General features: G+C 53.7%; 1 protein-coding gene across 1 annotated transcript; it reads right to left on the bottom strand.

Annotated features, from left to right (window-relative positions):
* Window positions 1-1,468: 1,468 nt before the first annotated feature.
* RAB5C (RAB5C, member RAS oncogene family) lies at window positions 1,469-12,440 on the bottom strand. Its single transcript, NM_001245819.2, is given in 6 exon segments — window positions 1,469-2,167; window positions 2,559-2,652; window positions 3,398-3,520; window positions 3,788-3,939; window positions 4,880-5,124; window positions 12,378-12,440. Coding segments are annotated over 5 exon segments (651 nt in total). The 5' UTR covers window positions 5,046-5,124; window positions 12,378-12,440; the 3' UTR covers window positions 1,469-2,051.
* Between the last annotated feature and the right edge of the window lie 210 nt (window positions 12,441-12,650).

The following is a 12,650-nucleotide window of genomic DNA, read 5'->3' as shown; positions in this document are numbered from 1 at the left end:
GCACACAGTGTTCCCTGAATTGTTCTGAGAGGGACCAGGGAAGCTCTCCTCAGAACCGGTCCATCTCTGGCTGCCTGGGGAAACCAGCAGCACACAAGCACTGGGTGGTCCTACAGAGATCCTGAGCACCTCCAGCAGCTCAGCAATCACAAACAGCACCACACAAAGCTGAAGCGGGGGCCACCGAAGCCCACACCCCATAGGCAGCCCAGGCTCCAGCATGATTCCCACACACTCCATCAGCAAATCACTCCAGACCCTTCCTGCATCCAGGATTTTAAGGAAATGCAGCATGAGGAAGAGGCACTGAGACCTCGGATAGCAGATGAAGGGCACACAAGCCAAGGCTGTTCATACAACTCTGTTCACAGCTCTCCTGTCACTGAGCCTCTCGCAGCCCCTCAGCTGAGGGGGGCAGTGGGTTCCAAATGCAGCACATCTCCATCCTCAGCCTCTCCTGAACACGAATGGTGCTGCTGGCACCAGGGATGGAGCTGCAAGGGGCTGCTCCTTCTTCCATACTGGCTCCAGGTCCCAGGATGTTGGGGTTTCATAGTCCATGCAGCAGTGACAGGAGAGCAGCATCTTCCAAGGCCATCGTGCTCCAGGGACAGAGGCATTGTGTTCATGAATTCTGGAGCAGCAGCCCAAGCCTGCCCCACTGCAGAGCAGAGCTCCTCCACACACTGTTCCCCCACCTCTCCCCATCTTGCATTGTAGAGTTTCCCCAGAAGTATCAAGCAAGGAGTAATTCCCACAATTTCCCTCAAGCTTCCTTGAGCACCCTGGAGCCAAGTGAACAGCAGCAGCATCACAGTGAGGAGAGCAGTGTGCACAAGCAGCCACACAGCCCAAGCTCAGAGCCCCATTGCTCCTTCCTCAGGAAGGAAAGGCTCCATTTCCCTACCAAGATGTGAGACACACCAGGAGCAGCCCAGCACAGCTCAGCCTCCATCAAGAACTGTTGGGCTCGGGTCCATTCCCTGCTGCATTAAGAAACATGAACATTGTTGTTATGATAGGTTTATAAAAATTTTGTTTTAATCACACAAAACTGAAGTTTGTGATGAAGACTAAGTCAACAGTTCCTCTTAAATACCAGGATGCATAAGACACTGCATTAGGCACTAGGCAGCAGCCAACATCAGTTAGAGTCTGGCAACAGAAGCCATTTAATACCTCCCTTCATTCTTTGTGGAATTACAGGCTTTTTGCAATACATGTCATTCCCACCAACAGGTTACCCAAGGTTTCCCCCACCCCACCTCTGTACATCAGTAAACCTTGTGTATTCCCACCAGAGCAGGGTTAACAATATTAGTGGCATCACAACCATCAAGAAAAGGACAAATTTCTATACAAGATTTTTTGCAAAAGTTGCAACAGGATTAGTGCATTACGACAGAACCGAGAGAAAAGAAGAGTTGGCATGCTGGAGTCCAACACAAAGAAAGACAACAGGCAGCTCGTTGGATGTACTATATTGACAAGATACTGATTGGTTACATGGAGAAACATACAATACAAAATACAGAAGAAACCAGTTTTGCTTCCCTCTGCCCCACCCCAAATACTCATCATTGATTTGGTCAATAAGTGGCCCAAGAGCCGGAGTTTGTCTCTAATGCTACAGTTTAGTGGTTGTTCTGGGCGCATCGTACGGGATCAGCCTCAGCTCTTACAGACAGGGAACTTTAAACACGTGTCCCAATATCCCTTTGTTTCCCATAGTGAACTACAGTGCTGTGGGACCTGGCTGCTGCTGGCCTCACCTGCGGGACGGCCACGCTGGCTGGGCAGACACCAGGTCCTGCATCCACCACCACCAGGAAGAGGGAAGAGCAGAAGTTCATATATTAAAAAAGTGACTTAAGACTTAGAATTGAATTAGTATTTGTACAGAAAGGTGCAGGTGGAAGAACTCCCTCCAGCCTATGATCAGAAAGGGATGGAGAATCACGGCGGCGCCGGCAGCAGCCGCCCTACGGTAAGTGCGATCGTTAGCGTGGGTTCCAGTCACGTCCTGCGGGGCTCAGGGCCGCAGCAGCTGCTCAGTTGCTGCAGCACTGGCTTCTGCTGGGCTGGCTGCTCTCCTGAAGGTCCACCACCCGATTCCTGCCTGGGCCACCAGGAGCATTCTGGGGTTCATTTTTTGGCAGTTTCTTGGCTAGGAAGAAACAGGATGTTAGCAGGGTCCTCCAGAGAGGCCAATCTCCTCCCAGTGCGCACCCCAGGCTGGGTTCAGCCTGCTCCAGCCTCAGCCCTCACAGCTTTGGGACAGGACAAACATGCAGTTTGCACTGCATGCCAAACCAACCCATCCTTGGCCCTGGCTGGCATCACATCTGCTGCCACCTCCATCACCACGCCACACACGGGGACAGGGAACCAGCTTTGCAAGGCTAAGGCTCCACACACTCAGGGAATGACCAGTCACACCAGTGTGGCAAACTGGACATCTGCCCCAGAAACAGCCACCAGCCCCGGCTGACACGGGACCCCCTTGGGCTGCAGGGCTGGTGCTCAGAGCCCCCCCCAGCCCTATATACAGGCCATACCTATTGCCATGAAGATTTCATTCACATTCATCGCTGTCTTCGCTGACGTCTCCATGAACAGCAAGCTGTTGTCATCTGCATATGTCTGTGCATCCTACAAACAATAACATCAGAGTGCTACAGGCAGCCTGGCAGGAGGCCCAAGCAGACTTCATGCACTTCACTTGTCAACACATTAACTGCTAGAGAAACGCTGTGTCCCACCTCGGGCCAGAAATTCCCTCCCCTATCCCTGCTCCCACCTGGCCTGGACAACCCAGGGACCTGCTCCACCAGCAGCCCTGTGCGGGACACAGCCCAGTGTCCCACAGCTGGGCTGGGGCACAGCCTGACTGAGCCACATGCACACACAGCACTGGGAGCTGGGTCAGCTGGGAGTGTGTCACCCCTGCAAGGGCACCACAAGCAATCCTGTGCAAGGGCTGGGTAAGAACCTCTCCTGAGCGCCTGCCCAGATGAGGTAAGAGCTGTGAAGAGCAGAGAACAAGCTAGGAATGATTCCTCATGTGTCTCGTACTCAGAAGATGCTGTTTCACACCCTGCAGACATCCCCACATGAATAAGGCAGCAAAGGAGGCTGAGGACAGAAGCTTATGTTCCACGGGCCTCCTCCTCCACATTCACCAGGACTTTCACCAGCCAGGGCCACATGTGCTACTACAAAAGCAAGGGAAAAGCAGGGCACAGACCCTGCTCACCAGCACCCTGCAGTCCTCAGCACAAAATCTCACTTTCATTCTCCCTCAAAGCATACTTTACATAGCTGCCATCTCCCTCACTTAAGCAAAAGATGCTTTCCTGATCTGCTCAGGTAACAACTTCACTGGATTCCCACTCACCTGGAAGTCCACAGCTCTCTTGTTAGCAAGGTCTGCCTTGTTTCCTGCTAGTGCAATTACAATATTGGGGCTAGCCTGCCTCTGCAACTCTTTCACCCAGTTCTTGGCTCGTACAAATGTGTCCTGGAAGCAAACAGGAGGCAGCAGTCAGGAAGGGCAGCCATGTAGGAATCCAGAGGGCAGATATGATTAGAACAAGGCTTTCCTGCGAGAAGTGTCCTGCCTCTGCAGCACTTGGCAGGATCCTGTATCAGCTCACAGCCTTGGCCAGAGCTGAGGAAGAGGCTGTGAGCAGTTTTCAAGAACTTGGCAGCCCCAGGCAGGTACCTGCAGGGCACTGGGAGCCTCCTGGCAGCCCCCTGGACGCCCCCCAGCCCTGCCCACACTCACTGTGTTGGTGATGTCGTAGACCACGATGGCTGCCTGAGCCCCCCGGTAGTACATGGGGGCCAGGCTGTGGTATCGCTCCTGCCCCGCCGTGTCCCAGATCTCAAACTTCACCGTTGTGTCATCCAGACACACTGTCTGTGTTAGGAAGGCAGCTGCAAGAGAAGGGGGCTGGCCTCAGCTCCAGCAGGACAGGGCCCAGAGCCGGCACAGGAGCTCGGAGCAGCTCTGCTGCCACATGGGAGCGAGCTGAGCCCTGCAGAGGCCAGTTCCACTCACTGGGGCAGCTGCAGCTCTGCTGGGTCACAGCCCCTGCTCACAGGAACCCAGAACCATCACACAGTGACAGGAACGCTGGCAGCAGCCAGCCCCTGGAGCACCCACAGTGCCAGACCCTCCCAGCAGCCCCTGACAGGGATCACACAGTCCAGCTGTGATCCAAGTACCAATAACAGCACCAAACTCAGCCCAGTTACACCACACACCCCAGGTCAGTAACTGGTTCTTGTCTGAGAGACAGAGGAGCATTAGGTCCTGCTTGCCAGCAAGCGACACTTTGAGCTGTGCTCACTCCCAGCACAGGTCACAGAAGGACAACTCAAGCCTTTTCTCAGGACACCCCCCAGTATTTGCTGCTCAGAGACCCACGTGCTAACCAGCCTTTGGTTGATTGATGACGCCATGCTAATTATTTCAACCTAATAAACTACTGGACCTGAAAGCACTGTGAAAGTAGTTAACAGAATCAGGCTAGAAACAGCCCCAAAATCCCAGGTCGTGGTCTGAAAAGATAATTAAGGGCTATAAACTAAAGTGAAGGGCTCAGTTCCAATTAGAAGCTGGAGCTGAGGCACTGGAAACAAAGCCTCAAAGGCAAAGTGTGGGGTTGCCATAGTGTTATTCTCTGCTGTGCTGTGCTGATCATTACACCAACAAACAAATTATGAACCAAGAGTTAAAGCATTAACTGTTTGGCTCTATTTATAGCAAAAAATCCCAGACCAGACTAAAATAGCCAGTCTTGTTTCTGACACCCCAGACTACCCCAGCAAGGTCAGGACCTCCTGGCCACAGGCATCTGGAGCTGGCACTCACCTCCAATTGTGCTCTCCTGGTACTCGTGGAACTGCCCCTTGACAAAGCGCAGGACCAGGCTGGACTTCCCCACCGCTGACTCGCCCAAGAGAACAAGTTTAAACTGGCAGATTTTGTTCCCAGCAGCTGGTCCATTCGGTCGGGCAGCTCCACCTCGACCTGCCATTGTGGTCTAAGTGCAGGAGTGCCGAGAGTTAAGGATGCTGCAGGTTCTGCACTGGGATCCACCTGTAGGCAGGTTGCAACTGGAAGAGGAGGTCAGAGTTAGTGACACGCTCAAGGACCAGATGTACCAGTTCTAGAGGGTGGTTTGATCTGCAGCCACCATCAGCACAGACTGGTGGTGATTCCTTCCCACAGTGCAAAGTTATCAGCTGTGAACACCACAGAGCAGTTCCTGCCAGGCAGCAGCCCCTGCAGCAGGATGTCAGTCTGCAGAGCCTCTCTGGAAAAGAGGTAATGGCAATACAAGCTCTCCTCCCCACCAGTGGGCCCTCCAGCACTTCCACCCTGTCTGGATGTTACACACACCTTGCTGGGGTGAGGCAGGTAAGGAGCACCCAGCACACAATGGGTGTTACTAGAGCTTTGTCTATTCAAACAGCAATTACACAGTTCACAGAGGTAACTGAGCTTGACCTTTAGCTCCCTCCTCCTTTCCCAGGTTCACAAGGAAGCAACTTCAGACTATCAATGTTACACAGAGCCATCCCAGTGCCACAGTGGCAGGAGGCAGCTCTGCAGGTTGCAAGGCACTTGGACAAAAGGAATCTCTAGAGCTGTCTGTTTGTCCTGAGGCATTTACACCACAACATTCTGCACCTCCCACTGGGCCCAAGGATGGCCCTGGAGCCAGGCAGGTGATCTGCTGCAGGGGGGGCACCTGAGGAGGTGCCCACCTCAGAAAGGCACCTGACAGCAGCTGCTCTCTGGGCACAGGAGCTGACAGCAGCTCCCCCTCCCATTCCTGCTGCACACCAGGAATCACCACTCAACCTGATCCAAACAGAGGCAGCACCTAATGCTTCCCACCCCACTGCCTCAGCACCCTTATCCCACAGCATTCCAAGCCATCAGCTACTGACCACATTCCTCACATGGACTTTTCAAAGCCAGCATGAACAGACAGCGTTCCCTGGGATCAGCACTGCCAACCACTCCCCTCACCAACCTCCCGAGTGGTGCAGAAGCACAAAACCATGGCAGGAACAGCAGGACAAGGTTTGCACCCAGAGCTACCCACAAGTGAATCCCAGGGCCTCTGTAAGCACTAAGCTCTGCTGACTGCAGAGAACAGGAATGCTTTCCAAGTACACAGTTACAGATTTAGGCACATTTCCTGTACCCTTCACAACTCCCACTTCCCTGTGGATGATAAATGCTACAGCTGATTGCATCTGCTCTGGATCACCACTTTCCCTTCTACTCTCCTAAAGCAGGCTGTTTGTTGAAAGAAAATGCCCCCAAAGCCAATTTCTCCTTATCCTGAGAGTACCCCCAAAGAAATCCTGCATTTTCCCATGAATAAGAAGTTTTAAACAGGTCAAACAGGAGCAGAGTGTCCTGTGAAGAAAGCTCAAGCCTTGCAAGCAGCACAGTCAGGACTCCCCTCCCTCTACTGAGGAAGGGCAAACACTGTTTGACAGGATGAGAAAGCTTGACAAGGAACAGACCAACAACTGGCTTTGCTGGGCGGTGAGGGAGCAGCTTGGTGACCACCACGTTCAAGAGGCTCAGCAGCAGCTCTGCATCTCTACCAGCCTGAAAAGGCTTCCACCTTTAGAGTCTCCCCTCTAAACAGAGCTTGCAAAGGAACAGCTTTGATTTAACCTTGTATTTATAACTCCCTGGCAGTCTATCAGCTCCACTGCTGCTCAAGACCAACATTCTGCACAAGCACTGTGCGAATCAGTGTGTCTGAGTTACGGCCTCCCGAAATCTGATAGAGGTCATTCCCGGAGCAAAACAAGGAAATGAGCTTGTTGACATCCTCAAGTCTTAGCCTGACCTATATTTCACAGATCTTGATGCATTTTGCCATCTGGTTGTGCTACACAAACTCCACCAGAATTAGGTGAGCACATCGATGTTGAGCTCACCGTGGACAGCCACTGGTCAGTGCAGGCAGGGAAGCAGCCAGAGCCTTGACTGCTCCAATTGTGGAGAACCAGATCATCATCTCAGGGTGCTCTGATGCTTGGATACAAGATTATATGGCTTCATATTCACATGAGAGGTTGCCATATGTTTCATGTGTTGGAGTGGAATTTAGAGACCCTAACTAGTCACTGATGGCCTTGGGCTGAAGACTTGGCCAAAGTCCTTCCTCCTGACCAGCTGATGGTCACAGGAGGAAGCAAATAACCAAAGGAAGTGCCCACCAGTGCTGCAGACAGCGAGCACACTCCATGGCAGGACAGGAACTTTCTGCCAACGCCAAGATGTTTGAGGATTCCAGGCAGACAGAACCCAGCTCTGCAGAGGCAGCTGAACTACACAGCCTGAACCTGTGCTAGATCAGCCTACACCCACCAGTGGACTTGAGAAACAGGGACTGCCTCCTGCTGTATGAAGCCATTTCTGGTGCTTGGGGAGCTGTTCATCCTCCCACCTCTTCCAGCACAGGATTGGGCTCCTCCCTGCTCCCCACGAGAATCCCAGCACTGACACTCGAGCCACAGGTCAGGCAGACCAAAATAACCACAGCAGCACCACACAGACGAGGGAAAGCAGCTGAAGTCCCAGCCTGCCATGTTCATTCAAGTTGCCAAGGCCATGAAAAAGGAGGACATGGTGGGGTACTCATGTAATCAAGATTAACAGGCATTAATTTTCCTACTAGTTTCTTTTAACTAGTGGAACCCAGGAGCTGGGAGATCACAAGACCCATGAAAAGGCTCGTGCTGGTTTGTTTACCTGCCCTACCCACCTCCTGCTCACTGAAGCACACACAGGAGCTCTGCATCCCACAGCAAAAGCACTGATTTCTTTATTGTGAACTCTTAAGATAGTTTCTTGTTTGCATTGAGATCAAAGTCAAGTACCAGCTCCTGATGCTGTGCCACAAGTGAGAGCTCCAGGTCTATCACTTTTGCTCCTCCAACTCCTCCCCTGCCTGCCAGGGTTTGCTGGAGGGGGCTGTACACAGCCAGGAATATTAAATTCAAGAATCTGAGTGCTCTAAATGAGAAAGCACATGCCATGGCTGCTGCTCTCCCTGCCTACCCAAGTGCAAGACCATTCTCCATAATCCTCAGGATGCTGGGGAATAGCACCAGAGCCCATTTCAAACAAACCTACCCAGGACAAGAACACAAATCATCACATGGGAATTACTGTCAGGTCCCCATGTTAACCTCTGCAGAACACCCCACCACAGTGAAGCTGCTCATTTAAGGTGTCAGAAGTTAGAGAATCTGATATTTTTGCCCTGTGTTCACCCAGTAGCAAAAACTACTCTGAAAGCTGAGGATATTTAGAAACCTAATCCTGAAGACTCTGGTTACCCAAACAACTGCTGCTGCTCTTAGCTATGCAAGGAGTTGCTTCACTGGGGATTTGTTGGCTTAGAACCAAAATACTCAAGACAAAAGCCCCAGTGAAGCATTTATCTCGTTAAATAGCTGACAGTGTTACATTAATTCCTTGGCAGAGGAAGCCCTGAAGTTACCCAGTGGTTTTGCTTCACCTCACACTGCATGGGCAGCTGGCCCAAGGGGGCAGAGTCAGCTTCAGGACACGGAGTCAGGAGCAACTTCCTGACTTCCACAAGCAGGACCAGCAGAGAGTGCAGGTCCCACCAGAGCCACATGCAGACCACACTAGCCCAGGCTAGCACAGCATGGAATGTCAACCTGATATTGCAACTCATCAATAGGATTAATCAGAACAAAGTTCCTGAGCCTGCCTGCAGGAGGGCCCAGGCTGCAGAGAAAGGAGGAACTGACCCAGCTGTTACAGAGGAGAAGAACCAGGAAACACCCAACCTGCAGACCTCAGTCCCACCAAGTCTCACAGGTTTCAATACTCTCCCTTCCTGCCTTCTCCTCCCTCAGAGAATGAGCCCTCAGTGCCCTGGTCACAGTCTGGAGTTCAGGGACTGCTCTGAACTGCGCCCCTCTCCACTTCAGCTGGCAGGAGCTGCACTACAGCCCCAAAGTGCAGATTCACAGACCCGAATCAGCTCACACAGCAGTTCCAGCAGCACTCCTCTGGCTGTGACTAACTTAGGATAGTGTAACACCTTCTCTGTGCAGTCCCTTATCCAAGACTCGCAAAGACTTTGACACGCTCACCTTAATTTAGAAGTAAATAGGATTTGCATTCCAAAATTGACCTACTCATTCAGCTACAGACCTGAGCTAGTACCATCTGCTTCTCATGCTGTTGATACACACATCTGTTTCCTGATATTTGCACATCCATGGCCTCTGGAGCAGCCCCAGCAGCCAGCTGTTTTCCAAAGCAGTTTTTCCAAAACAACTCTATCCCCAGAGATTTCAAGGCCACCATCCTGCTGTGACAACAGCACAGACTTCTGAGGAAGAGTTTTACATCATCTTCATCTCCCATTAGCTGCCCACTAGCTCCCAGTCCCACAGATGCTCCCTCTTGGAGCCTTCACCTACTTTCAGTTATCCTTGGCACAGCAAGGCTGGAGGATCAACTCACAGATGCAGCCTGGACTGACTCAAAGGAACAAGAGCATCAGGGTTTTAATTCTTCAGCAAAGGTTGTTTAACTCCTGTTCAGATGCCCTCAACAGACACAGCTTCACTTGACCAGACACTCAGCACATGCCTTGGATAGCACCCACTGTTCAGTCAGCAAGAAGGCAACATCAGCAATGCAAAGCAGGAAACTGCCACCTGCACCGCAAAGAATCTGTGACCTTCAGAATATCTTTCCCAGACTGCACAAAGATCTCCTGCCTCGAGCAGCTCCTTATTTGGAGCACTACCAAACCAAAGCAAACATGAAAAACAGTGTTTTCTTATCTGTTTATGCAGAGCTGCTCCAGCAGCTCATTCCTGTGCTCCAGGGGAGGACAGCATTCCCCCAGACCTCAGATGAATTTTATACCTCCCCAATACTGTCACATCCAGGAAGGTTTCCTGTTTCTGCCCAGTGTCTAAGTGTTTTCAATGCTATTCTGACAACTTCTCAGGACTTGCATAAGAGGCTGCAAACTTCATACCCCAAGGGAAGAAAACAGCTGACTCCAACATTTCTGCATTCTATCCTCTTTTAAGTCTGCTGACAGGAATACTCTGGGCTACACCCACTTCATTAGAAGCGTTCCCATTTCATTTCCTGTGTCTGAAAGCACTTGGCATTCCTTCCCCCTCCCTCTTCAGGGAGATGCCATGACCACCATCCAAAACTGTGCAGCAGCTGGAGAAGTTTGGATCAGAGCTGATGACTGGCAAGGCCTCGAGCAACCCTCGAGCTGATCCCTGTTGAGATGCAGAAGAGCTTGGCTGTGGTGGAGATAATCCCACCTCTCAGCACAACAATTATGTCTGGCCAAGCACACACACACATCACCAGACAGCTCCTTTACACACTGTCCAGCTGGCTGGGAAATGTAAAAATTGGTGGCAAACCAAAACCAGTACACCAACACATCGCTGGTTTCACAGGAAAGCAAAGTGTACTCTACCAATGCAAAACCAGGTAAGTGTTTGAGCTTTCTGTATTCATATCCACATGCCAAAACAGCCTTTCTGTGTTCCCTCCTGCTCTCCAGAATCTCAACCCTCTCCAGGAGTCCATCTCACTTTGTCTGGGTTGATCCATCACCTCAAGAGGCATCAGCACCCACTGAAGTGCTCCTCACTGCCTGCACAGCCTGCAGTGAAATGTCAGCTAAATCAGAGCATCCTGGGAGAAAAGGTCACCCCAGAAGCACATTTTTGGTCTGAAGGTATTGACTGTTCCAGCAAACTGTTGTGACTTATGAGGGGTCTGAAGTGATTTCAACACTGAGACCGAGGTATGACCCCAAACATTCCTGTCCTTGACCTCCCAAATCCAGCCAGGCTCTGCTTGCCTCACTCCAAGAATGCATCAACATGGTCCTGTAGCTGCCTACAGGTACTATCTGAATTCTTAACCCTTTGCAGACATAGATCTTTCACCTTATTATCCAGGTGAGCTGAAAAGAAGTGCAAAAGACTTTCAGAGTCAAGGCAGCAGTGGGTATTTCCAGGAAGCTCCTCAGACTGCATGGCATGTCAAGACAATGGACTGAGTTGGGATTTTTGGCCCCAGCCAAGGCTCAGAGGTGGCTCAGGAGGCCCAGCAGAGCACAGGCCCAACATCAGGCTGTAAAAAGGGCAGCTCAAGTGTGCTGACCCTCCACACAAAAAGCTAAGAATAGCAGATGCAAGTTGTTCCACAGCAGACTTAAAATAGTCCCTCGACGTACTCTCCTCTCCAGCTTCCCTACAGGACTGGAAAGAGCCAAGGTCAGAGCTGCAGCAGCCACATCCCAGGGCAGCAACTGAAGGGCAGCTGGGCTGGGCTCCCCGCAGGTCCCAGCAGCACCCCAGAGCTCTGAGCATCACCAGGAATAAGGTGCCAGCAGTTTCCCCGGGATTTAGCAGGGCAAACCTGTTGCTCACACTCACACCAGCACTCCTGGTGCAATCCCACCCCCAGCTCACACACCAGGGGCTGTCCTGCTGTGACAGACATCCAAGGATGGCCTTGCTGGAGATTCCCTTCCAGACAAGTCACAAAGTGTCCGTGCAGCCCGTGGGCCTCGCTCAGGGCCCTGCAGCACCGCGGGTTTCCCTTCCCGAGGGCTGTGCTCGGCACCGGCAGTGACCCGGGCCAGTCTCAGGCACCTCCCGGGAACTCCTGGAGCTCCCATCCCCACCTCAGAGGCAGAGCAAGCACAAAATACGATCCCACCGTGAAAACCCTTCTGTCCTGGCGCCGCACCTCCCGCAGTGCCACTGAGCCGCGGCTGTGAGACGGGAGTGGGCACAGCCGCCGCACAGTCCCACGGTACCGGCCGCAGGCGCTCGTTCCGCTGTCCCGGGAGCCGCTCCCGGGAGGAGCCTGACCCGAGCACCCACAGCGCCGCCGGGACGCCAGCCCCGAGCCAGGCACCGTCCCCTGGGCCGTGCGGCCGCCCCTGCCCGGCGCGGCTCCGCTCCCGTTACCGCCCGGCACACACCGGGGCCGCCAGGCCGGAGCTGCCGCCGCCCCGCCTCGCACCACACGCAGCGCCCCGCTAGGCCGGCGCACGGCGAGAAGCGACGGTACCCGGCCGCCCAAAGCCGCCGCCCCGCCCGTCCGGTGCAGCCCCGGCATCGCCCCGCCCGGCACAGCGGCGCCACCGAGCCCCGGCCGCATCCCGCCACGGGGCCGCCCAAACGGCGGGGCCGGGCTGCCGCCCTCGGCCGAGCGAGAGCCTAGGGAACGGGTCCGCACCCCGGCGGCGGGCTCGGCCACTCGGGGCGCAGGGAGCGGCCGCGGCCGCACTCACCGCCCGCAGCGCCGCTCCCGCCGGTGCGTCTGCAGGCCCCGGGCCTCACTTCCGCCTTTACCCGTTCCGCTTCCGGGCCCGACCACCCCTTCCGCCCCGCGCCCGCCGGCCATAGGCTGATACAGCTGCCAATCACCTGCTCCGCTCCGCCCCCGCCCCGCCCCGCGAGGTGTGCGTGACGTCATGCGCTCCCGCGGGGATTGCTGGGAGTTGTAGTTCGGAAGCGCCCCGGTGTCACCGGCCCCGTGGGGGAGCCGGGGCGGGCCCGGACAG

This window comes from Taeniopygia guttata, chromosome 27 (genome assembly GCF_048771995.1).
Source record: "Taeniopygia guttata chromosome 27, bTaeGut7.mat, whole genome shotgun sequence".
NCBI classification, from domain to species: Eukaryota; Metazoa; Chordata; class Aves; order Passeriformes; family Estrildidae; genus Taeniopygia; species Taeniopygia guttata.
This window is presented reverse-complemented; position numbering and strand designations above follow the sequence as displayed.